This window comes from Pseudophryne corroboree, chromosome 2, assembly GCF_028390025.1.
Source record: "Pseudophryne corroboree isolate aPseCor3 chromosome 2, aPseCor3.hap2, whole genome shotgun sequence".
Classification (NCBI taxonomy): Eukaryota; Metazoa; Chordata; class Amphibia; order Anura; family Myobatrachidae; genus Pseudophryne; species Pseudophryne corroboree.
The window spans coordinates 193,834,949-193,862,400 of NC_086445.1; the positions used below are offsets into that span (position 1 = coordinate 193,834,949).

Here is a 27,452-nt window from a genome sequence, read left to right on the forward strand (position 1 = left end):
TACATATCTCCTAACTTTATTATTATTGGTCTCAAGACACTTCAAGAAAGGGACATGCAGCAAAATGTGACAGGCGCTGATTTTTGGATAAAGTGTTGCCTGGATTTGTCAAGTTGGTTTTAAATTGCTGTTTTAAAGCCTACAAAAAAAATTGCAGAGGCAATTTGATATAATTTCCTACTTCTTATGCCAAATTTATTTAGCTGCATTATCTCGGTATCCGGACTCCAGGTCGACAGCAAAAAGGTCGACACACCTTAGGTCGCCGCCAATTGGTCGACACACCTTAGGTCGACGTGGGCAAAAGGTCGACATGGACAAATGTCGACAGGAACAAGGTCGACATGGAAAAAGGTCGACATGAGTTTTTCAGGATTTTTTTCTTTTTTGGAACCTTTTCATACTTAACGATCCACATGGACTACGATTGGAACGGTAATCTGTGCTGAGCGAAGCGGTAGCGGAGCGAAGGCACCATGCCCGAAGCATGGCGAGCGAAGCGAGCCATGCGAGGGGACTCGGTGCAACAATTGGGGTTCCCGGTCACTCTACGAAGAAAACGACACCAAAAAAACATAAAAAACTCATGTCGACCTTTTTCCATGTCGACCTTTTGTCCATGTCGACCTAAGGTGTGTCGACCAATTGGCGTCGACCTAAGGTGTGTCGACCTTTTTGCTGTCGACCCTCAGTCCCAGACCCCATTATCTCATATATTTGGGTTAATGTGGCTGGGCGCGAATCTTTTTCCTCTGCCATTAGATACTGAATTAACCTGCATTCATTCTTCTGAGCACCCTCCTCCACCCCCCCAATAAATAAGACAGTTAGACGTTTTCAATTAGCATAATTTGTCCAATAATTAAATTTTTTAAGTGACAGTCTACAAAAAGCAGAATGGGTTAAATGATGTGGAACATGTATATGTGGGTGTTGTATTGGTGGGACAGGTGTTTTGAAGCTTACAGGTGGGAGTTGCCGTTGTTGTTGTTTTTTTGGTCAGTTTTTCTCAAAGTGGTTTAAAATGACGCAAAAATTACCTGACAGGCATTTTTATGCATCCCAAATTAATTCAGTGTGCTAAACAAAACCCTTTGCTGCCTACAATTTTTTCACTGTTGGTAAAAAATGAAAAATCTCTAATTTGACACCTTTGAAGACCCCAATTTTTTTTTTAATAGCCACTAATAGTCTTTTATACAGTTATCCAATGTTGGCACCTTTTTGGGGTCCATCGAGATTTCCCACCCTTAACATTGGGATACGCCTTTTGCAATTGAATTGCGCGTTAGGCGGAAGTGTGCATATAGAAAGTATCACATATCATCACTTATTTTACCGCAGCTAATTGAATTTGGCCCCAGAGTGTTAAATCTGGCAAAGTGACTTATATAGAGAGGCAGGGCTAAGTGTATCAGAATCTAAATTTGATGCTATGGATCTTATTATCACCTGAGTGAGAAAACTCCAGTTACCACTCTTTCAGGCATGAGGCATCTTGTCTTCCTAGGTGTATGATGGGATGATGGAAACAGTCACTGGGGCAGATGTATTAATCTGGAGAAGGCATAAGGAAGTGATAAACCAGTGATAAGTGCAAGGTGGTAAATGCACCAGCCAATCAGCTCCTAACTGTTAATTTACATATTGGAGCTGATTGACTGGTGCATTTAACACCTTGCACTTATCACTGGTTTATCACTTCCTTATGCCATCTCCAGGCTTAATACATCTGCCCCACATGTGTTTGATAGATCCCTGGGGTAGTCATATCAAGCCTGGAGAAGTGATAAAGCAGTCATAAGTGGAAGGTGATAACGCAACAGCAGATCATTACGGTCTGAAAAATTACAGTTAGGAGCTGATTGGCTGTGTGTTATCACCTTCCACTTATCACTTCTTTATCACTGATTTATCACTTCTCCAGGCTTAATACATCTACCCTCTATTTCCTGTTTCATAACAAAGTGTGATTACAGCTGTTACACTTTATCATTGTGAACTAAAATGTGCATAACATGTAACATAAATGTGACATAACATACCGTGCTGAACCTGGGGAAAAGACCCAAAGCTGGCTGCGGTTCCACAGGAAACGAGAGGAAAGGTTTAATATTCAGATGACGCTGGACCATAGCTGGAGGGCTGTGAAATAGGGCAGGCATAGTACCACCTCTGTTAATACTCCCTGAAAAGAAAATATGAGCGTTGAGTGAAGCAATACAAATGAACATATATTATATACAGTGCTTCATTAGAGAGCCTGTAAGAAATGGCAGGTAAATAGTCAACAGTGGCAGGTAAATAGTCAAAAGTGACGAGGAAGAAATAATATTGAAAGCGTCTGAACTGTGTCGGCATTATAACTTTTAACATAACGGCAAAGTGAGAGATATCCTGAGATGATGCATCCAAACCTTGGAATACAGATGGTGCCACGCTCATGCAGAGGCATAGACCTGGGAAAAAAGTCTCGGAGCCAGTGCACAAAATCTGGAAAGACCTAATCTGTACTGACACATCCCTGGTTCGTACTTTGGTATGAAAGGGGAATGAATATGATTTAAAACCGTGTTCATTATCCTGGCTTGGACCCAGGATTTTGGTGTGAATGGGGTATGATAAAGTTTACTCAGAACTGGAGTAATAAAATGAAATATCATTATTTTGCCACCAGTATGGTATACTTCGAACAACATGTACAAGAACAAAATAACTGGTTCACAACATTGCACTCTGCAATCAGGAAAAGTAATTACTATAAATGTTATCTTCCCATAGACATAAATTCTGAACTTTTTATTTCTTGTTTTTGGAAAACAATAAAATGCCAGCATTCTGCACTACCTCACTGGCCGCAATAGATTCAGTTCATTTTGCAAAGTACACATCGATATGTTTCTAACAAAGCTGATGTGATCTCTGAGCTGGCTCACTGTGTCTCAGATTCAGGTTGTTATCATCCGACAAGGGTGAATCTAATAATTATGTTGCCATTTATATGACCTACAAAAGAGCCCTTTGATGTCTTGCTGTGTGTGGAGCTTTTCAAACTTCACAGGTATTTTGGGTATATGCACCAAAGAGACTGCTGAGGTTTTACAAGCTCGGAACACATCATTGTATGTATGAAAAGTTTGCAATCATTTGGATGAATCGCAGCTGATGACAATAGCAGACGGCTGGATAGACGGGACAGAAGCCGCTCTGATCCTGCTTTACATTTTTCAGATAAAAAAATTGTACAGCTGAAGAATCCTCCTTATTATTAATAAAACTGCGCCTCTTAGATTTGCTTTGTAGAAATGTTATGTTGTTTATATGCTTTGAAGGTTTTTCACATTTATGTGTTATGCCTTTCATATTTGCCTCTTACATTTGTTATTTTGATAATCACTCAAGGCTATTTACATTTTGTGCTATACGTTTCATATTAACAAACTATTTGTTTTGATTCTCCTTTGCTTTGATTATTTGTTATTTATTCAATGTCAGTTTGTTTTATTAGGCTTCAATAAAAAGGTTTAAAAAATAAATAAATAAAAATGTCAATGCATGAAACCTGAGTCTGACAGTAGCCGTGCACCCTAGGAAGAGTTAATGATAAACAGGTCTCAAGTGCACATACACCGTCTTAAGGTGGGTATACACTAGGCGATGTGCTCGGTGAGCAACATTGCCTAGTGTTTCTCCTCCCGGGCTGCCCGACGGCGGGCATACTCACTAATGATATTGTACAGTGACGTCATACCGCGGCCGGCCGGAGCATGCAGCTTTGAATGATGAGTCCAAATTGAGCTGCATGCACGGCTGACACGCTGCGGGGCCTTGGACTGTCACTGGAGACTGTAGTAGAAGATTTTTTTAGTTATCTGGCCACTGCAGCAAGACAATGTGTGAATGCTGTGGACAGGGCCAGCGCTACCACTAGGCAACTTTAGGCAGCTGGCTAGGGCGGCAGCCGCTGGAGGGCGCCTTTTATTCAGTCCAACATTAAAATGAAAGATGTTTCTTTAACATCTTTCATCTTCTGTACCAGATGCTGGTGACAGAAGCGGCAGACACTTTCCCCCCAGCAACCAATTTTTTCTTTAATATTTTCAAGGGGGAGGGGATTGAGGACAAGCGCGCCGCGTATGCAGTCAGAGGCAGCAGGTGCCCGCTCCTCACCAGCGGCAAGTTAACACCGCCAGCGGCGTTATGTAGCCGGTGACCGCAACGGGGAGCAGTGCCTCCCCGCCAGCAGCAGCAGCAGCGCCAACCCGGCCGCCAGGACCATGAGTCGATAGACGTTGGCAGGCAGCTGCAGGGAGCAGTAACCCCGCCCACGCCAACCCGGCCAACGGTAAGATGTCCTTTGTGGTGATGCGGCATCCGGAGTAGTGGCTTCCTGGAGGAGTTACTCCCCGAGAAAGTGGTAGAGGTCACAGTGTATGTATGTATGTATGAGAGAGGCCGTATATGTATGCATGTATGAGAGAGGCTGTATATGTATGTATGATAGAGGCTATGTATGTATGAGTGAAGCCATATATGTATGCATGTTTGAGAGAGGCCATATATGTATGTATGTATGTATGAGAGAGGCCATATATATACGAACGTACGAACGAGAGGCCGTGTATGTATGTATGTATGAGAGAGGCCGTATATATATATATATATATATGTACCTACGTACGTATGAGAGAGGCCGTGTATGTATGTATGAGAGGCCGTGCGTGTATGTATATATGAGAGAGGCCATATATGTATGTTTGTATGTATGTATGAGAGAGGCCATATATATATGTATGTATGTATGAGAGAGGCCATGTATGTATGTATGATGAGAGGCCATGTATGTATGTATGTATGAGAGAGGCCATATATGTATATGTATGAGAGAGGCCGTGTATTTATGTATGTATGAGAGAGGCCGTATATGTATGTATGTATGTATGTATGTATGATGAGAGGCCATGTATGTATTTATGTATGTATGAGAGTGGCCGTGTGTGTGTACGTATGTATATATGAATGAGAGTGGCCGCATATGTATGTATACAGTATACAAGGCAGTGCAATGGTGTGTGTGTGTGTGTGTGTGTATATATATATATATATATATATATATATAGTATATATATATAATGTGAGAGGCAGTGTGTGTATGTATGAATGTATATATGAGAGAGACAGTGTATGGATGGATGGATGAAAGAGGCTACGTACGTACGTACGTACGAGAGGGCAGTGTATACATGTATGTATATGAGAGGCATTGCATATATGTATGTATATGAGAGGCAGTGTATGTATAAATGTACATATGAGAGAGGAAGTGTATTTATGAATCTATATATGAGAGGCAGTGTATGTACGTACGTACGTACGTACGTACGTACGTACGTACGAACGAATGAGAGAGGCAGTGTATTTAAGAATGTATATACAAGAGAGGCAGTGTATGTATATATGAGAGACAGTGTATATATGAATGTATATATGAGAGAGGCAGTGTATGTATGTATATCAGTGGCAGTGTATGTATGAATGTATTAGTGATGATGAGAGGCAGTGTATGTACAGTATGTATGTATGTATGTATGTATGTATGTGAGAGGCAGTGTATGAATGTATGTATGTATGTATGTATGTATGTATGTGAGAGGCAGTGTATGAATGTATATATGAGAGAGGCAGTGTATGTACGTACATACATATGGGGGAGGCAGTGTATGTATGATGTATATATGAGAGACAGTGTATGTACAGTATGAAGGTATATATGAGAAGCAGTATATGTACAGTATGAATGTATATATGAGAGAAGCAGTGTATGTACGTACATATGGGGGAGGCAGTGTATGTATGAATGCATATATGAGAGGTAGTGTATGTAATGTATATATGAGAGGCAGTATATGTACAGTATGAATGTATATATGAGAGAGGCAGTGTATGTACGTACGTACATACATATGGGGGAGGCAGTGTATGAATGTATATACTGTATGAGAGGCAGTGTACTGTATGTATGAATGTATATATGAGAGAGGCAGTGTATGGATGTATACAGTATATGTATGCATACCTCCCAACTTTTCCCTTCTCTAAAGAGGGACACACACGCGGCGCAGCCGCGCGTGCTCCATGAAAGGGGCGTGGTCTAATAAAAAGGGGGCGTGGCTTCACGGAGGACCCGCGCTCGCGAGTCACGCCCCCGTTTTCGTCACTGAGGGGGCATGCCCAGCGCTTTGTGAGCCGCTGGCATGCCCCATCTCCCTCTGACTCCAGTGAATAGACGCTGTGCGCATGCGCACAGCGTCTATTCACCGCTGCTCTGCTAAGCAGGGCAGCGAGAGACAGAACCTCCTAACTGCCCCCCCAACACGGGACACTGCGGCCCGCGGGTGGGACAGCGGGACAGTCCCCAAAAAACGGGACTGTCCCGCGAAAATCGGGACAGTTGGGAGGTATGTGTATGTATAAGAGATAGAGGTGAGTGGCAGAAATAAAGGGAGATAGTATGTGTGTAAAAGAGTGCGAGAATGAGAGACACAGAAAAAGTAGATAATGTGAAGGAATAGGAGAGAGACACAGTATGTATGAATGTATATATGAAATAGGCAGTGTATGGATATGTATGTACAGTATGTATGAGAGACAGAATGAAATGGAAAGAGATAGGCAACTGGGTAGAGTGCCAGAATCTGGGGAGAGCCACTGAGTGTACCCATCAAATAAGGATGTCTCTGAGAGAGACATTCTTGTTGTACTCGATGCAGTTAGACGGCTGGAAAACATATAAGAAGCCGTCCATGCACTTTCACCTTACTGACTGGGAAAGTAGGTAATTGGTGGTGTTGGGGGCAGCAGGCAGTAGTTTTGCCTATGGTGCCAAGAGACCTTGCACCGGCCCTGGCTGTGGACCTATTTGGACAGTGGGCTTGGAGTTGCAGAAACGCCAATGCCCTGCCGATATGACAGCCTGTTGGGCTGACATATTGGAAACTAGATACACACTGAGCGATGTTAATGAAGGATAGAATGATCACTGTTCTGTCTTCATTAGCATATATGGTGTTGTTAGCGATATTCTCAGGTTTGATGTGCAGCACATCAAACCTGACGATGCATATTGGGCATACACACTGCCCGATATGCGCCGAATTGAGCAATATGTCGGTCCGATTGGATGACATATTGCTCAGTGTGGACCCAGCTGTACAGAAACTAACAGGTTTTAAGGTCTGTACACACGGTGAGATCCTTGCTTTGCCTGATTTTGACTGCGATTTCCCTTGAACTCCCCCAGAGCCCAGATAGCACAGATTTTGACTATCTGTACTTTCAATTTTGTCTATGTATGATTTTGACTAAGGGGTCTATTTACTAAGCCTTGGATAAAGATAAAGTCCCAGCCAATCGGCTCCTAACTGCCATGTCACAGGCTGGGTTTGAAAAATGACAGTTAGGAGCTGATTGGCTGGTGCTTTATCACCATCCACTTTATCTCCCCTTAGTGCCAATTTTGACTATACTTTGTACTCGATAGTACACTAAATAGTCAAGACTGACTTGCCTGCACAGTCTATCTAGCCTTGCGATACCGACCTAGCAGGACCGCGCATCGGGATCGAATCGTTATCGCAAGCTGCCTAACATCTTGAGATGAAAAAACAATTTGTGTTCCCTAATGCACACTGAGTGAGTAATAATACTACATAATAATCAGATAATACGAAGATCTTAGTTGCGTATATCTACAGATATAGGGTTAAGCCCGCAGGCCGTTCGGCAAGGCGTCTCCGTCACTGGGGGTCCCTAATACTAGGTATGGGTCCGGGCTGCAGGACCCCATCACGTCGGCACAGGTCGGCTACCCCAGGTCAGCACACAGGTGAAAGTTAATAAGGGTTAATAAGAAGCACAGAAGTGCTATATAAGTAACACCTTCAGATGTGCAGTAAATTTCCTTAAGCTTTTGACTATATAGTCAAAATCTTACAGATTTATCTCACCGTGTGTACACACCATAAGAATACTGGCAACATGTCTCAACAAAGAAAACAAAACAACAAAAACATTGGCTAATATGTAGATCTGTAAGTAAAACTAAATGCTTTATATAGTTACTTTAACTCTAACATGTTATTATGACATTTAATAACTTTGTGGTGCTTTAACTAAATTGGCAAAAGATTGATTTTGTCATATACAAAAGACTCAGTCTCCCCCAGCTTTATATCATTCTACTGTGCTGTTACCAACATCAGCTGAACAGTACAGTGAGTTGAACACCAGAGGGAAGCAGAGAACCATACAACTTTTATACAATCCAAGCCAAATACGCACACGTGTGTGTGTGTGTGTGTGTGTGTGTGTGTGTGTGTGTGTGTGTGTGTGTGTGTGTGTGTGTGTGTGTGTGTATATATAAAGGTACTGATCCACTGCATTGGCAAATGCATGGGGGGTTTCCAGAACTGGGTGGAGCCAATCACAGGGGTGGGGACTGAGGTGACCCAGTATATGCTGGGTCTGTAAAACTAGTGTGTCTGTGTGTGTATATATATATATATAAATATATACATACACGCATATCTACACACACACATATATATATATATATATATATATATATATATACAAAACCAAATGGAGGCACTCAGAAGGAAAGGAGACGACACACCGCTGGAGCGGTGTGTCGTCTCCTTTCCTTCTGAGTGCCTCCATTTGGTTTTGTTATTTGTATGCTCTGCATGAGGTTGTGCACCGGAACAAGCTGTCTACATTGAAACCGTGAGTGCCGGACATATTGGAACTATATATATATATATATATATATATACCGTATATACACATATATATGTATGTGTGTGTGTATATATATATATATATATATATATATACATAGCATATTAAAAATGCATACATATATATATATATACACACAGTACATGTATATATATATACACATGTATATATCATATGTGTGTGTGTGTGTGTTTATATGTATTTATATACATGTGTATATATATATGCATGCACATGGATACATACTGTATGTACTATAATTAAAATAAAGTAAACTTTTATTAAGCACTTACAAGTGCCACCAGGAAGACAGCAGGCTGCAGAGGATGCTAGACAGCCATTAATAATACTCATGGTGGAGGGGGGTTTCTGGGTGCGCCACTGCACTGCACTCGTCACACCTATATTTGAGGTACATGTGGTTTGTGACCACATTGTTTAAATAAAATGTACAGAAGCTCTGCACTCACCATACACAAGGGTGGTTCAATAAGTCAGGTTACAAGACCGCTCTCCTGTGTCATGTTCTCTATGTCATTCTCATTGCTGCCAGAGCAGGTAGACCACTGCTTCCCCTCACAGTCATTAGACTACGCCTCATATCAGTCATACTGTCCCAGCATCAGCTGTAAGATGGCGGGGGTGGGGGAAACATGGTCACACATTGAGGTGTGTAGTATAATCAGATTTCTGCATCTAAAGGGCACATCAGCAGCTGAAATTCATCACCATCATCAGGTGTATAGTGATAACGTCATGTCACGGAAACAGGTTTGGGTTTGGTGCACTCGGCCTGTGGTGGACGTGCTTGGTGGCCAGATCGCTGCTCATCGTGAATATCTGTCCGGCCATTATCAAAGGTGATGCACCAAACCCAAACCTGTTTAGTAGAAGTTCCAGGAGAGCATGTGCACATTAAAATATCTGAAGGTGGAAACCCCATTTAAACACTAGCATAATTTTTTTTTTTTTTTTTACAGAATTAGAAATATATACAGTATGTTCTGTTTAATCACATTTACATTCAGAACATTCAAATCTATGGGGGAAATTTAATTATCCCGCCACTAATTGCCACGCTGCAGATATTCAATTAGCGGTGAACATCCTGCACGCGAGTCCCCGCAGACGGACTGAACCTCGCATCTCATGGACCTGCAAGGTAAAGTCTCTGGAAAAGGCCACAAAATCTGGTTGTGCGTGGGAAAAAACCCCATTGATTCGCAATTTACGCGGAAAAAGTGGGTTTACAAGAATAAAGTCCAGATTTTTCGGTGCAGGAAAAGGGCTATTTAATTGAATAGCCTTTCCCCGTGCCACGGGTATTTTCGTAAGCAACTAGTCGTGGGGGAAACCCTGCGGCTAACTGAATACCCCTCAAAATGCGGTAAAGAGGAACTGATAGCCTGCATATTACTGACTGTGTACATGAGTAACTTGCTGGCAAGATTCCGCGGAGTTTATTTTATACATGTATGTAACTGTACTAACGTCTAGGAGGACACGTAGACAGCCACACCTGTAATAAATAATCCAGATTATCAAGTAGCTTGATATATAATGTGTCATGGATGCTGTATATAGTTCAGTCTCTGAATGATTTGCATTGTGCCAGCAATAATACACTGCTCACAAGGACCACACTGAGGAAAGGCAGCTGTTTAGCCTTACTGACAACATCTGACTACCTTCTCCAGGCTAAAGTCAATGCTGTCCTTAGTAATTAGCATTTTTTTCCATTATGCCCTATATGCTTGGATGGCTCTTTTCTGTCTCTAACCACAGTCATCTGAAAATAATATTATTCATTTGTCATCCTTCACTTCCAGTATCCATTCTATATTTATCACACCTACCTCCTAGGAGCAGAATATTCAAGAAACAATGGAGGTAGAGAACTAGAGACAGAGATATACATAGTAATAGTACATTGACCATATTGACCATATTCAGCTATAATTATCTTATGTATCCAGTCTATAGATCTACACTAAAAACGTCTACAGTCAAGGTCTACAGTCACTAATGGTCGACATGTATTAGGTCAACACAGTCAAAAGGTTGACATGTAAAAAGGTTGAGTGTCAAAAAGTCGACATGACAATTGTGGAGATGTGTCCGGTACTCCGGGACACATCCCATCAGCAGCACGCAGGGGATCTGTGTCCCCTGCGGGAGTGTGTGTGTGGCAGCGCTGGGGCAGCTTGTCTGCCCCCAGCGCTTGTCTGTGGGCAGGAGCGGCGGGTGTCCGATACAGGGATTACCCTTTTCCCTGCACCGGACCGGAGGCTGCGGAGAGGTTTAAATGTTGGCGCCCTCCGGGAGCCAATTGCGGCTCCCGGAGCGGCGGCCAATCAGAGAGGGGCGCGGCGACCCAATCGGCGCTCGCCGCGTCATAGGCCCCGCCCCCGGCGTCTGACGTCAGACGCCGGGCGGGAGCCGAAGAGGTGCAGAAGCGCGCGGAAGAGTGCTGAAGAAGCGGCCGGGACCCGGAGTGAGAAGACTGCGCGGGTGAGCGGAGGAGACGCCGCGAGGAGAAGAAGAAGACGGGCGTGGGAAGAGGAGCTCCGGTGGCCGCTGAAGAGGCCGGAAGACGTCGGGCTCCTGCAAGAAGATGTCCAGCGGCGGCTGGACGCGGAGGAGCGGAGGCGGCGCCGCTGGCCAGGACGGGTCAGCGGCAGAAGAGGGCGCTGGAGATCCCTGGGGCAGGTGAGGCCTCAGTGAGGCAACTTTCACCCCCTCCCTTTTCCTCCCTCGACCACCAGGGACGGGCATTAGGCCCGGGGGCACAATTCAGGCACTAGGCCTGTTGCGCAGATAGGAGTTTGGGGGTCATCATCATAGTCGGTGGTTTGGGCGTTAGGCCCAAGCCACCTAAGCGGCTGATAGGCGGGCGTTAGGCCCGAGGGGCACATCAGGCAATAGGCCTGTGGGACATTAGAGGGCATTAGGCCCTAGTGTACTTTGCCGAATAGGGTATCATAAGGTGACCCTGGGCACCAGGCCCAGGTCACCCAACGAGGGACAAGTTAGGCGATCGCTAGGCCCGTGGGTAAAGTCAGGCCTCCGGCCTGTGTGCAGTCAGGGGGCGCTAGGCCCAGTGAATAAGTGCCCCGAGGTGAATAAAGGTGGCACTGGGCACTAGGCCCAGGCCACCCTGAGGTGTTAGGTAGGCAGGTCCGCTTGACCTGAGCCCCCGGAAGTGTACAGGAGGTGGGCAGGCTGTGTGGCGCCCACCCCCTTCCAGCGGTAGGGATTTAAAGGGACAGCACCATTTGATGTTGTACTTCGATGTGTATGTTGTTACCGTGCAGGGCAAAATGTTGTTATAGAGTTTGTGCATAGTTTGTGTTGCACCACTTACACTTGAGCCAGTTTGAGGGCTTTGTTATGCAGTTAGTGTAGCGGACACACACTAGATTAGAGTTAGGCCCTGCACGGCTGTTTCTCTCTTTGCCTCCTTACAGGGACCTGTAAGTGGAGAAGATCGGAGTACAAGACGTAGGACGGTGAGTAACATCGGTCTGTGTGTTCCTTCTGTGTGTGTCCCTATCTGACTCCCTTCCTTCAGGGCGAACGGTCAGCCTTGCACGCCGGTGCAAGGTAGAATTTCCACCTGGTGCGAGAGTGCCAATAGGTGAAATTCGGGCTCTGAGGCGGACGCCTGGGATGACCCTCACCTAGCCCGAAAGCACTATTTTTCTCTGGGTCGGAGGGCGTTTCGGTCCACAGTTAGGAGGACGGCACTCAGCAATCTCCTTCCTCCTAGGTCGTCGTGTCCGGGTCCGACGGAAGATTTGCCAGGTCCGTTGAAGGTTCCGGTACCTGAAGGTGAGAGAGAGCGGCGCCTGGTGAGTACCGAAAATACACCTGCACGGCAGCAGGCACCACCACACGCACCGCCCCACCTCTTACACAATGGTTAACAAATATGGTTGACACAAGTTTTTTTTCAATTTTATCATACTTTACCATCCACGTGGGCTATGATTGGGAATAGTAACCTGTGCCGAACACAGTGGCGAGGGGACGTGGTACACTAATGGGGCTTGTTTGTGGCATAATAGTGGCAAAACACCCCAAAAGAGAGAGAAAAAATGTTTTTTTTATTATTGTGAGGGGTTTTTTGTTTGTTTTTTTGCAGTTTATGTTTATTAAGATCCAACAAATAATTACATTGACAAACCATCATTTGTACATACATAACAAAGTCACTTGAACGTGGAGATTGTCGTAAGTTATTGAAGACAAATAAAAACATTGGACCAAATTTTTCAATTAAGTAAATCAAGCATCAGATATCAGGCTTACACTCATAACAATAGAAAAAACAATAAAGAGGAAGAAGAATTCGAAAAAGAGGGGGAAAACATCCAAACAGTGGGATTACAGGTAGAATTTGCCAAACAATATCCAGGTATTATCAACTGAAGGGGACATTCAATACCTAGACCACCTCACTCTACCTTCTACATAAGGATCGACAGGCACAGATTCCTTATAGGAGCCATGGTTATTATTGTTTTTTTTTTATTCACACACTGGGGGTAATTCCAAGTTGATCGCAGCAGGAATTTACTTAGCAATTGGGCAAAACCATGTGCACTGCAGGGGAGGCAGATATAACATGTGCAGAGAGAGTTAGATTTGGGTGGGTTATTTTATTTCTGTGCAGGGTAAATACTGGCTGCTTTATTTTTACACTGCAAATTAGATTGCAGATTGAATACACCCCACCCAAATCTAACTCTCTCTGCACATGTTAAATCTGCCTCCCCTGCAGTGCACATGGTTTTGCCCAATTGCTAACTAAATTCCTGCTGCGATCAACTTGGAATTACCCCCACTGCACGGTATGCGTCTTTGATAATTTTTATTGATTGTTTACCTTATAAAATAGTTCATATAATTATTTTTTTTGCAGATATTTTGTTTATTATATATCTCTATTGAATACTGGGGGGAGAGTTATTAAAGCTTGGAGAGAGATAAAGTACCAGCCAATCGGCTCTTTACTTAATCACCTATAAAATGGCAGTAAGACGATGATTGGTTGGTACTTTATCTCTCAACACTTTATTCTCTCCATTCTTTAATAAATCTCCACCTTTATTGCTGGCTTTTCTAACCCCTTACCCCTTTTTTTTCTTTCATAAATATTTTAAATATTACCACACGTTGCAGAGGTCATAATTTAATAATGTTATGCATAAACTAAGGAGTCTATTTACTAAGCCTTGAACGGAGATAAAGTGGATGGAGATAAAGGGGGTCATTCTGAGTTGATCGCTAGCTGCCATTGTTCGCAGCGCAGCTATCAGGCTAAAAATTGGCATTTCCGCACATGCGTATGCCCCGCAATGCGCACGCGTGACGTACAGGTACAAAGCCCTTTGTGGTTTTGCGCAGGTACTAGCGAAGTTTTCTTTCGCACTGGCGCCCGCTAGAAGATTGACAGGAAGGGGGCGTTTCTGGGTGTCAACTGACCGTTTTCAGGGAGTGTTTGCAAAAATGCAGGCGTGTCTGAAAAAACGCAGGCGTGGCTGGGCATTCGGTGGGCGGGTGCATGACATCAAATCCGGACACGAATAGGCTGAAGTGATCGCAAGCACTGAGTAGGTTCAGAGCTACTCAGAAACTGCACAAACTGTTTTTGCAGAGCTCGGCTGCACATGCGTTCGCACTTCTGCTAAGCTAAAATACACTCCCCAGTGGGCGGCGGCATAGCGTTTGCACGGGGGCTAAAACTAGCCAGCGAGCGATCAACTCGGAATGAGGGCCAAAGTGTCAGCCAATCATCTCCTAACTACCATGTCACAGACTGAGTTTAAAAAATGACAGTTAGGAGCTGGTTGGCTGGTATTTAATCTCCGTGCACTTTATCTCCATCTAAGGCTTAGTAAATAGACTCCATAATTAGTAAACTAAGAATAAATATTCAACTCTCTAGAGTGGACTTAGCCATATTAAGGGGGGAATGCAGGGCATACTGTACCCCGGGCCCCCGTTTGTCAGGGGGCCCCCCAACCAGAGCGCACTGACATCACTAGCTTTCCCATTTATGCAGCAGCAGCCAGAATGCTAGCAGGACAGTATGCAGTGCAGGCAGAGACACAGGAGTATCATGTTTCCTGAGCTACTGATGGAGCTTTCCGACTAGAGGAGAGATAGGAGGATGGAGAGAGCTATAAGTGATACAGGGATCCCAGCTTCTACTCCTCCCCACCTGGGTGTCTGAGTCCTGTGTTATCTACTGAAGGTCTAAAGAGAGAGACACACACACACATACACAGTCCTCCTGAGTCCTGTCCCAGTGTGTAAGTAGTACATATGCTGCTGCTATTCTTGCATGTGACAATATAAATTATAGATTTTATTTTTCTTTGTGTATTTTAAGGTTAAGTTGTCTTTGTTCCACTACAAGAAATTGTATAAAATAGTTGTCTTTCAATAAGGTAGAGCTATAAATAGTACCCATGCATTATTAAACTATTAGTTTAAAACTAATATACACCATTGGTTTAAATGTAATATACACAATCCATATCTCTTAACATGACCTGTTCCAGGAGGGATAAAATGCTCTCTATCTGGACTTCCTTCTTAATTTATGATTGCAATCACCTGTGTTGAAGTACCTTCTTAGCAATTAAATAGTTCAACACAGGTGAGGGCCAATCATATATTAAGTGGGAAGTCCAGGTAGAGAGCATTTTGTCCCTCCACGAATGGGTCATGTTGGGAATTATGCACAATCTAGTATACACCCCCTTCCACCCAGGCCCCCGCATGCTGCGGTTGGGCCGGATGACAGGACGGCAGGATTTGAATGAGAACGCATACAAGCCGCACTGTGTTCCATTGAAATCCCGTGTGTCACTGGTCGGATCCTGTTCTGCGGGATCCCACAGAATAGGATCCGTGTGCACACAAAACCCCCATCTAGCAGGACCCGCTTTGCCGCTATGTGTGGCCCTAGCCTTAGACGCAATAATCGGTTGCACCATCGAGACCTGTAATAGCGCCATGCTAGGAGCAAAATCTCCATCAGAGTATGGCCTCTAATATGAAAGATTATGCATCTGAGCTTGCAAGCACATCAGGGCACGCCTGTGACACTCCCACAACACGTCAACAACACGCCCATCAGACAGTACATCTCTATGCAACTGAATAGCCACATCCCAGTCACCGGCCAGGAACTCCCAAGCACATTTCCAATATATTTCTGATACTATGCGTCCCAATCACAAATGTGTCTGTGTGTGTACATGCCACGGAACGCTCGCTCTGTACGGCTTCTTAAATGCAGGCACAGTACCTAAAAATCGCTTAACTATGATGGCTTGGGATCAGGTGACCGGCGGTCAGGATCCCGCCCGCCAGATTGCCGGGTGGGGAGGGGGGTGAACAAGCGCAATGAAGACGCTTGATGTGGACACCCATGAGTGGGAATAGTCCCTGTTAGTCGGCATGCTAACTGTTGCAATTTCTAGTGGTCGGGATTCCGGCGTCGGCATATTGACTGACAGGATCTCGACCGCCGGTAACATGATTACATCCCACTATAACTTTTGCCATTGCATGCGTCTCAGAATCAGGCCTTTAATGTGGATTATATTTACTTTAATTTGTTTGTTACATAATTAATTTCATTGCTTTTGTTGAGTAGCAGTGGTTTACTGGTGCTGCAGTTCTATGGGGATGATCATATGAAGTCCTATTTGAAAATATGGGTGGCCAGAGAATTAGAGTAGATTGTAAGCTCCACTGGTGCTGGGACTGATGTAACTGATTAAATATGCTCTGTAAAATGCTACGTATTATGTAGGCACTTTACAAATAACCGTTCATAATAGTGATCCCGTCGGTGACATATGATAACTGCATTGGTTATGCCCAATTGAACATGAATGAAATGGAAATGGTTTTGTTAGCACAGTACGAGCTGCTTTGTATTGGTGCGAAGCCACTGTTATGGCTCTATATCTAATTTGATCCATTTTTCCCATGACAAGTTCTTATATACACTCACCGTGTAAAGCTCCGTATGTGAGCTACAGTATGAGCTTTATTTAAGGCTACAACATTTACGATCTGTCACAGAAATAAGTTGTAAGACTGTCACTGTCAAATAAAGGGACAGGCTCGGTGGACCGTAGATTTTCTCCCACTCAGTCATTTTGTCATCTTGTAGCGGTGAGGACAGCTGTCATAGACCCTGACTGTAACGGTTTGCATCGCAGTGCCACTTCAGGGTAAGGGAGACACTCCTCATTTTGATTTGCGTTAATTGAAGTGCTGACAGCGTCTATTTAGTTTATTTCTGTCTCTATCCAGAAGAAAATAAAATATTCTCTCTCTTGTTTTTGGAAGCCTCTGTACAGATTTAGGTCACATATTGTTTATGGATTACACGGCTCCAGCTGCTTTGTGTTAAACTGATTTGGGTCATAAGAATTATCATTGGCACAGGCATGCTTAATCTAGGAACGGCTACAGCTTCTATCCTGTAGCATACCCAAGGGAAGGGCACCGATAGGGTGGGGGAACCAGGTACTGTTGGAGGGGCCCAGTGGGGACCAATTTGCAGTTAGCACCTATTATATGACATTTATATATATGTCTCATTGGCCCTGGTTGTGGATCCTAAGTCTAAGTGGGACCAGTAGTTTTCTTTATACAAGAAAATCTAAGAATTTTAAAGCTAATTTACCTTGGAAAATATTTTACTATGGCGGCCTTCGCCTAGCACACACATACCTCCCAAATGTCCCGATTTTCGCGGAACAGTCCAGTTTTTTTGGGACAGTGTCCTGCAGTGAAGGGGCAGTTGGGAGGCTCCTGTCACTTGCTGCCCTGCTTATCAGAGCAGCGGTGAATAGATGCTGTGCACATGCGCACAGCGTCTATTCACGAGAGACAAGAGTGACTGGGGGTATGCCAGCAGCTCACAGAGCGCTGGGCATGCCCCCTCAGTGACGACACAGAAGGCGTGGCTTATGATTGCAGCTTTGCCGTAAAGCCATGCCTCTTTTCCAGAGGCCACACCCTTTTGCTGAAAGTTGGGAGGTGTGGAATCATCTGGAGGGCACCTGCATGCAGACATTGCTCCCAAGGCTCTCCGGCAACTCACTTGGCAGCAGAGGGTGGTATGATTAGTAAAGTAACAATTGTGATTGGTTCTTTCATGCAGCCCCCTCTTTTTGGGTAGGGGGGTTCAGGTTTAGTTACATGGAGGAGCTTTGGTAAAAACAGCAAGGTGTAGGAGGAACCTTAGGACAATATAGTGTAGATACAATTTCTTTGTAAGAAAATAAGCCATGCCTCCCTAAAGCACAGAATACTGACATATGTCCCACACTGATGAACTCTAACTCAGCAGTCATGGCTGAACCCTGTCTCAGCAATGACTACTGTGAAACTCTAAGGGGGGAATTCAAATGTTTGAAAAGTCGGTTGGGTGTCTGTTTTTTCCTGTCTATTAGATAGGAAAAAAACAGTCACCCAACTGACTTTTTAAACAGCTAGAGAAAAGCCAGATTTCCCACAAAAATGGGTATTTTCATTGGAAAAGGGGCTTCTTCCTGTCTATCCAACGCTACCAATGGTAAAAGCATTAGAAAATCTATTTTATAATGATTGCAGTGTTACTTGTATCTTTTATTTTGCTTTACCCATCACTGAACGTTGATATCGAAAGACATTAATTAGAAACATGCTTATTTAATTCAAAAATAAATAAATACAAAATTCAAACTTGAATGCTCTCTGATTATATTTTCCTAATAAATTACAGCAGCGACCACATATTTATAATTTATCATTTCATCTTCCAAAACGAAAGCTATAGAAGAGGATGCATTACCCTGCCCGAAGAAGGTGTCATATGATTGGAGGTGAGCCCGAAGAAGGTGTCATATGATTGGAGGTGAGCCAATCACGTAAGACTCACACCTACGCTTGCGCTGCCTTCTTTGGCTATGTAATCAATGCGCAGTTCAAGCAAATTTATATAGTAGCACTAATTGTGAAACTTGCAACTTCATCATCTCCTCACCTTACATGTAACAACAATCAAAACTTAGGGTGTCATTCAGCACGGAGTGCAGATTCTGCTAAAAAGCAGAATCTGCAATCCTTTCTGTAGCATGCAGGTGGCCGCCCATCGCAGGGCAAGTCCGTCCAGCATGCTAATTGGCGGGCGAGTTATGAGATCATAAAACAATTGCAATCGCATCGCTCGTGCAGAAATTAGGGATGCCCCCCCGCAGCAGCAGCTAGACTGTGTGTGCAGGAGGGCTGCTGACATTTTTTACATCAGAGCGGCTGCGTATGACGTCACACAGCTGCCCCAAAAATGCAGCTGACATGCCCCCGTTTTCCCCGTGCCGCCCCCCACCCGCCTCGTGAGCACCTCTGCCTGTCTCCGTTCGCACCCATTGCAAACCGTTTCCATTCTGTGCTGAGAACAGTGATATTGCGGTTACATCGCGTTGCGATGTGGAATAACCTCCTTAATCTGATATGTGCAGTCTCTGGAGAGGCCTAACGACCACAGCAATTGTGGATGACCCCAGGTGCACCGCCACCATGTTTTGTATCGGAGTGGCTGCCTGTGACGTCATGCAGCCGCCCCGCAAACGGCACTGCCCCACCCCCATTTTGACCGCCACCCCCGCAATGCCACATCGCCAGCCCGCAAACGCCTCTGAATGTTAATCAGGCAGAGGTGTTCACATCAATGCGATGCAATGGCATTGGCCTGGTCGCACATGTGCAGAACCTGTGCGTGCTACTGGCTCCGGAATTGGGAAAATGCAGTCGCAATGCGACCTGAATAGGGGCCTAAAAGTGGATGCTTTGTATGTAACTGTATTACTAAGTCTTACAGAGATTAATTACTCAAATAATGTTTTGACAAAATCAAATGCGATATTAAGAGGATCTGGACTCTCGAGGGTGTTACAGTATATATCTCTTTTGTAGTGTGATTGTTTATATTTAAGAATTCCTGGAGGACCACAGTCTTTTTTAGTCTCATGGTCTCTCAGCACATTACGCTGCTGGCTAACTCACCCATTTGAATGCAGCATGCCTAGATCCTTCCCTGTAGGGATTTCTGGGTACTGGAAAAGGAAACTTGTCCTGAACTCATCCCTACCAAGTTCTCTCTGGTTCATCAACTCTTTCAACACCACTTGGCATGTTTCATACCTGGCTAGTTAAGACATGCCTAGGCTTTCATAGAATACTTGTAATTACATCTGGTAAAGTCAGCACTGTAGCATCAGGTGTGATAAATAGAACCCTGGGCCTGAGTAGGTGCACTATTTATGTGTGTACTAAAACCTCCCCTCATTGCACCGCATTGAATCTGCCCTAAAATATGAATTCTACTGATAAGAGAGATAAAGTGGATGGAGATAAAGTACCAGCCAATCAGCTCCTACATGTCATTTTTCAAACACAGCCTGGAATATGGCAGTTAGAGGCTGATTGGCTGGTACTTTATCTCGGTCCACTATACTGTATCTCTCTTCAAGGCTTAGTATATAGGTCACTTGGTAAGATTCATGTTCAAAGTAAAAAAACTATGTCTGATTTCTTGATAATAGTATCTGCAATCTTCTGTCTATCCTTTAAGGTCAGTACTGACGGGAGAGATGTGTGCTGAGCGAGGGGACGCGGGGACGCTCACTTCACACAGCGCTGAAGTGAGCGGTGCAGGCTCAATCTAGCACTGGCGATAGCCCCGCGCATCGCTATCGCTGGAGGGCATACACACGACAGACCCGTGCTTAAAATTTAAGCAATCTAATCAGATTGCTTAGATTTTAAGCACGGATCTCTCCGTATGTGTACCCCCCTTAAGGCTGGTGTCAGGTGGGTGCTTAAAATGCTAATGCCTTTCTAACAAGGTAGGTGCTCATGCCATCACATGGGAGCCAATATGCTTTAAAGATAATGCATTCAGCCAGAAAAGATTCTTGAGATAGTAAAGGAACACATTTTGCTACACAAAACTTCCAGTTCAGTAATTCCACTGAAGGATGCTGCATATAGCCGATGCCTGTGATCGACAATTACTTGATGCTTTGATTAAGTCCTTTAAAATTGAAACGTGTCAGGGGTACACCCAGAGAACAGGGACGTGCGGTGACATAGTAATATGTTATATTACTGTATATTACAGCATACACATGCCATTGTGTTGCTCTAATTAGAGTGATGTACAGTAGCAGCAATAGAGTGACTATAATGTGACATACAGTAATGAGTCAGGGTCTTCACTCGAGATAGGAATTGGAGTGTCTAACATTTCTTCATGGAAACTTGGATTCACTGGCACAACTGCAATAGGTGTACATTCTCAGGTGGCCGCCTCTCATTAGCAATGTAATATTCTTTTAAGATAGGAAGCTGGGTATTTTGGGGGAGATATATTATCAGTAGCAGCAACAACGGCTCCTACCTTGATGGGGAGGGGGGCTGACAAATGCCCAGTAGCGACGGCGGTACTGCACATGCATAAAACACCAGCTTCTGCATCGGCTGCAGCCCATTGAAGCTGGATAGAGCTGAACAGCAGGGAGGGCTACCCACAGTCATTTTTATAGTCAAAACTCTGGAGTAAAAAGTCTATGACAGGTGAGGCATGCTCCCCCCTGCCTACCTTTTCCGCACATCTCTTATTAAAACTCACCAAATTTCCAGCAGTATATACTGCTGCATCTGTGTATAATGGCCACATGTATATACTGCTGCACCTGTGTATAATGGCTACATGTATATACTGCTGCACCTGTGTATAATGGCCACATGTATATACTGCTGCACCTGTGTATAATGGCCACATGTATATACTGCTGCACCTGTGTATAATGGCTACATGTATATACTGATGCACCTGTGTATAATGGCCACATGTATATACTGCTGCACCTGTGTATAATGGCCACATGTATATACTGCTGCACCTGTGTATAATGGCCACATGTATATACTGCTGCACCTGTGTATAATGGCCACATGTATATACTGCTGCACTTGTGTATAATGGCTACATGTATATACTGCTGCACCTGTGTACAATGGCCACATGTATATACTGCTGCACCTGTGTATAATGGCCACATGTATATGCTGCTGCACCTGTGTATAATGGCCACATGTATATACTGCTGCACCTGTGTATAATGGCTACATGTATATACTGATGCACCTGTGTATAATGGCCACATGTATATACTGCTGCACCTGTGTATAATGGCCACATGTATATACTGCTGCACCTGTGTATAATGGCCACATGTATATACTGCTGCACCTGTGTATAATGGCCACATGTATATACTGCTGCACTTGTGTATAATGGCTACATGTATATACTGCTGCACCTGTGTATAATGGCCACATGTATATACTGCTGCACCTGTGTATAATGGCTACATGTATATACTGCTGCACCTGTGTATAATGGCCACATGTATATACTGCTGCACCTGTGTATAATGGCTACATGTATATACTGCTGCACCTGTGTATAATGGCCACATGTATATACTGCTGCACCTGTGTATAATGGCCACATGTATATACTGCTGCACTTGTGTATAATGCCCACATGTACCCTTGGGCTCATATATTGTGCGTAAATCTGGATCTGGTACTAGCCAATGTCTCCTCAGCTATTTACCTCACCGCACATCCCTGATCAGTAGGTAAGTGTTAAATGCACTAGAAACAGCGCAATGCTAATACATCTCTGCCTTATTGCTGCCAGCTTCACCTCCATAAGAAGGAAAGTAGGAAGAATTTTAGCAGAACGATAAGTGCCCTAACAATGCATATACCCATTTTATGTTGGATCTTCAGTATTTAAATGGAGTTCATTTAAATGTGTGAGTCTAAAGCTACACAAGCTAAAAGTTTACTTCACGGAGAACTAACCAGCTCCGAAGTGTATTTGGATTGTAAGACAATAGTCTATATGCTAATTTTTCTCTTTATTTTCTCTTCTTTTTTTGTCACAAAACACTCCAGCCTTCCATGGGTCACATACCTTTTTTCCCACTTTGGGTCTCGGAGCTGTCCAGGTGTCTTCATCTCCCTGCAGCAGTGGGCTGGCAAGCTAATAATAGCTTGCACTCAGCTGCACAGCCAATTGGAACATATTATATTTAACATCTACAGTACATTGGTGATTGGTATTAGTATCTCCTTTTTTAAAAAGCAATTTATGTTTAAAATATCCCTACATGAGTGGAAGCAGCCATTTTGTGTGCAGAACCAATATTCAAGCATTTTGTCTGCAGAACCAACATCCAGCCTGTCACTACCCTAGTGAGTTCATGGGCTAAGAATGGTTCAGCTTATAAAATAGCTGTTTTCATTCCTGACAAAAATACTGTCATTTGTTTTCCTAAATTGATAATGTTGATTCATAACTATGTTGTTTTGTTATTAAATCCAGCAATTTATACAAAGGGCTTATTTAGTTAGGAATGAAAGGGCTAGTTGTAGCGATTTTTGCATATAAGTGGCTCTTTATTGATAATTATCACACTTTATATGGCACCAAAAGGGTTCCGAAACACTGTACATACTGGTTGAAACATACAGCCAAGTAACCAACTTTACAGTAACACATAATAAACCACAAATTACATAATTATGTGAAGACTACAGAGGGAGAGAGGGCCCTGCTCACAAGAGCTTACATTTTAAGGGGCAATGGATAAGATAGCCTTTGATAACTATAGAGCAAGTATATTATAATGCAATCAAATATGAATTCAGAGCTGGAAATTTGTCTCCTAGTAAACACAGCAAAATCAACAAGTGCATTTTTTTCTTCTTATTTGCCATTTGATAATAACTATGGCCCACAGTTCAGTATATTTTCAATACAATTCCTTGGTGTAAGCATAGAAAAGAAGAAATGTTATGCTTCTGGTGCTATAGGCTCACAGTTTTTAGATTTATGGCAACAATAAGTGGCCCACCACAAAAAAACGCAATGTGTGCAAAATGTCACTGCACCTCTACTTCCCATTGTTTGTATTTTCTCTACAGCCTATTAAATCTCTCTCCTTTCCAATTTTATACCCTGCTAGGTCTCATCCCCTGCACAGTAAGAAATAAACTGACAGGAGAGTTTGCTAATACTTAATTGCATTCAGCTGCAACTTTAATGAAGCAGTGTATCAAGCCTTGGCAGCACTGCCCCAATAAAGAACCTCGTTAGTCAGGCAAAAAATAATCGTTACTTGAAATATACTATGTGTAAAAAGTAAACTACCTCTGTGATTTCTATACAAAAAATGGAAAGTTTTTCCCTCGGGAAAGCATATTATTTAGCTGTAGGTTAAACACACAGATTATAATAATGATCATAGCACTTACTGCACCGCACCACATACCTACCTACCCTCCCAAAACAGCCGGGAGGCTCCTGAAAATTGGGTGGCGCTTATGCCTCCCCGGAAAGGCGGGCAAGTCTCCCACATCCCCCACTGGAAACAATGATAAACCAAAACTGGGTAATAACAAACAGTCATAGAGGTAGGAAGCAGGGCCGGTTCTGGCGCTCTGTGCGCCCCGGGCGGCAATAGGGGCGTGGATTTGTACAGGGGGCGTGGTCATTTACGCACCCTATACAGACTGAAATGATGTGCGGTGCGCGATGACGTCATCGCGCACCGCACAGTAAAGGACCTCTCCACGAAGGGAAACTAGACGCGTGTTTCCCTTCACAGCGGCAGCGGGGGGGCAGCGGCCAGCAGCAGCAGGGGGGCAGCGGGGGGCACACAGCAGCAACGGATCTTGCCCTGGTGTGGCGCCCTCCGGAAGGCGGCGCCCCGGGCAAAAGTCCTGCTTGCCCGTGGCAAGATCCGCTACTGGTAGGAAGGCCCTGCTCGCAAGCTTACAATTTATAGGGAAATAGGCATGGATACACAAGGACAGGTGCTATCTGTTGCATAGTTGTCCACTAGATTGCAAAGGTTCTCAGTGGGCTGCATGATATGACCACACAGCATTGATGAACCGAGGTCAGGAGGAAGAGAAGATATGTGTGGACTGTACTGGAAAGTTTATGAAGGTTATGTGGGCAGCTGAAGAGGTGAGTTTTCAGGGAACGCTTGTTGGCATGCCAGATGTACAGAGCTACACAGTGGTGTAGTTCATTCTAGGCATGTGAAGCATGTGAATCAGCCCGTTTCATGTATTTTAATAGTCTTCTGTGGTTTATATTTTTGTGGCATTAAAATGTTTTATTCTTTATGGATCATTTGTTGATAACTGCACAATTCAAAATGAATTCACAGGTCTTGAGGATGTGCTGCAGCAACACCTACCTGTCTGCAAAAGTCACTGTTGCAATTATGGTCTATAAATGCTAAATAAATTGGTATTACAGACTTACAAGGCATACAGTAGAGGTAAGGAAATAAGGGGGTCATTCCGAGTTGATCGCTCACTGCCGATTTTCGCAGCGCAGCGATCAGGTAAAAAAAACAGCAAAACTGTGCATGCGTATGCGCCGTAATGCGCACGAGCGTTGTACAGTACAATGGTTCTAGTGAATAATCCATTCACACAGCCAATAGCAAGGAGATTGACAGGAAGAGGGCATTTATAGGTGTTAACTGACCATTTCTGGGAGTGGATGGGAAAACGCAGGCGTGTCCAGGCGTTTGCACCACCAGGGTGGGTGTCTCACGTCAATTCCGGGGCCTCCGTCGCTGCATTCATCGCACAGGAACTACAGGGATAGTCTTGTTTTGCACAAAATGTTTTTGTACCGCTCGGCTGCAAAGGCGTTCGCAGACTTGCAAAGCGAAAATACACTCCCCTGTGGGCGGCGACAATGCGTTTGCACAGCTGCTAAAAGTAGCTAGCGAGCGATCAACTGGGAATGAGGGCCTAAGAGTAAAACTTGCTGTGGGCCAGATAAGGCCAGGTATTTTTTTTTCTCATTACGACTATTCTATCTACTAGGTAACTAGAAGTGCAGGTTTCAGTATGCAAAGTCAAGGGGAGGCCATTGCCACCAAATTCTGGGAAATGGAATTGCTGACTGGGATTAAAGGGGGGTACTCACGGAGCGATATTCTAAGCAATCTAACTAGATTGCTTAGAATATAAACCTGATCGCTCCGTGTGTACCCCTTACTGCTGCTAGATTGGCCTGCCGTGCAGGCCAATCTAGCGGGTCGCTCACTTCACCCGCTGGGTGAAGTGAGCGGCCCCCCCGTCTCCCCCCGCACGCTCAGCACAGATCACGCTGTGCTCAGCGGCGGGAGAGATGTGTGCTGAGCGGTTCGCTCAGCACACATCTCTCCCCGCATCGGCCCGTGTATATGGGCCCTCATTCCGAGTTGATCGCTCGCAAGGCGAATGTAGCAGAGTTACACACGCTAAGCCGCCGCCTACTGGGAGTGAATCTTAGCTTCTTAAATGTGCGACCGATGTATGCGCAATATTGCGATTACAAACGAGTTAGCAGTTTTTGAGTAGCTTCAGACTTACTCTGCCTGTGCGATCAGTTCTGTGCTTTTCGGTCCTGGCTGACGTCATAAACACACCCAGCGTTCGCCCAGGCACACCCACCGTTTCCCCGGCCACTCCTGCGTTTTCTCCGGAAACGGTAGCGTTTCCAGCCACACGCCCCTAAAACGCCGTGCATCCGCCCAGTAACACCCATTTCCTGTCAATCACAATGCGAACGTCGGAGCGATGAAAAAGCCGTGAGTAAACTTACTTTCTTCATAGTAAAGTTACTTGGCGCAGTCGCAGTGCGAACATTGCGCATGCGCACTAAGAGAATTCTCACTGCGATGCGATGAAAATCTCCGAGCGAACAACTCGGAATGAGGGCCTTGGGCCTTACCACCGACAACAGCAGTGTTATCGCCAGTGGTAAATGTTTGTTGCATATGGTAAAGCAGGCAAAGAAGATCCCATAACTAGCTAAAATGCACATTTCCGCCAGCAGTAGGGATTTTACCTTTCGATGAATCAGCCCGTTTCATGTATTTTAATAGTCTTCTGTGGTTTATATTTTTGTGGCATTAAAATGTTTTATTCTTTATGGATCATTTGTTGATAACTGCACAATTCAAAATGAATTCACAGGTCTTGAGGATGTGCTGCAGCAACACCTACCTGTCTGCAAAAGTCACTGTTGCAATTATGGTCTATAAATGCTAAATAAATTGGTATTACAGACTTACAAGGCATACAGTAGAGGTAAGGAAATAAGGGGGTCATTCCGAGTTGATCGCTCACTGCCGATTTTCGCAGCGCAGCGATCAGGTAAAAAAAACAGCAAAACTGTGCATGCGTATGCGCCGTAATGCGCACGAGCGTTGTACAGTACAATGGTTCTAGTGAATAATCCATTCACACAGCCAATAGCAAGGAGATTGACAGGAAGAGGGCATTTATAGGTGTTAACTGACCATTTCTGGGAGTGGATGGGAAAACGCAGGCGTGTCCAGGCGTTTGCACCACCAGGGTGGGTGTCTCACGTCAATTCCGGGGCCTCCGTCGCTGCATTCATCGCACAGGAACTACAGGGATAGTCTTGTTTTGCACAAAATGTTTTTGTACCGCTCGGCTGCAAAGGCGTTCGCAGACTTGCAAAG

At 44.3% G+C, this 27,452-nt stretch overlaps 1 protein-coding gene across 1 annotated transcript in view; it reads right to left on the reverse strand.

Moving 5' to 3' along the window:
- The window catches only part of ZNF385A (zinc finger protein 385A), a 334,020-nt gene that overhangs the window by 177,565 nt on the left and 129,003 nt on the right, over positions 1-27,452 (reverse strand). The window contains exon 2 of the mRNA XM_063952187.1: positions 2,046-2,188. Coding sequence (XP_063808257.1) covers positions 2,046-2,188 — 143 coding nt within the window. The remainder of the gene's footprint in view (positions 1-2,045; positions 2,189-27,452) is intronic.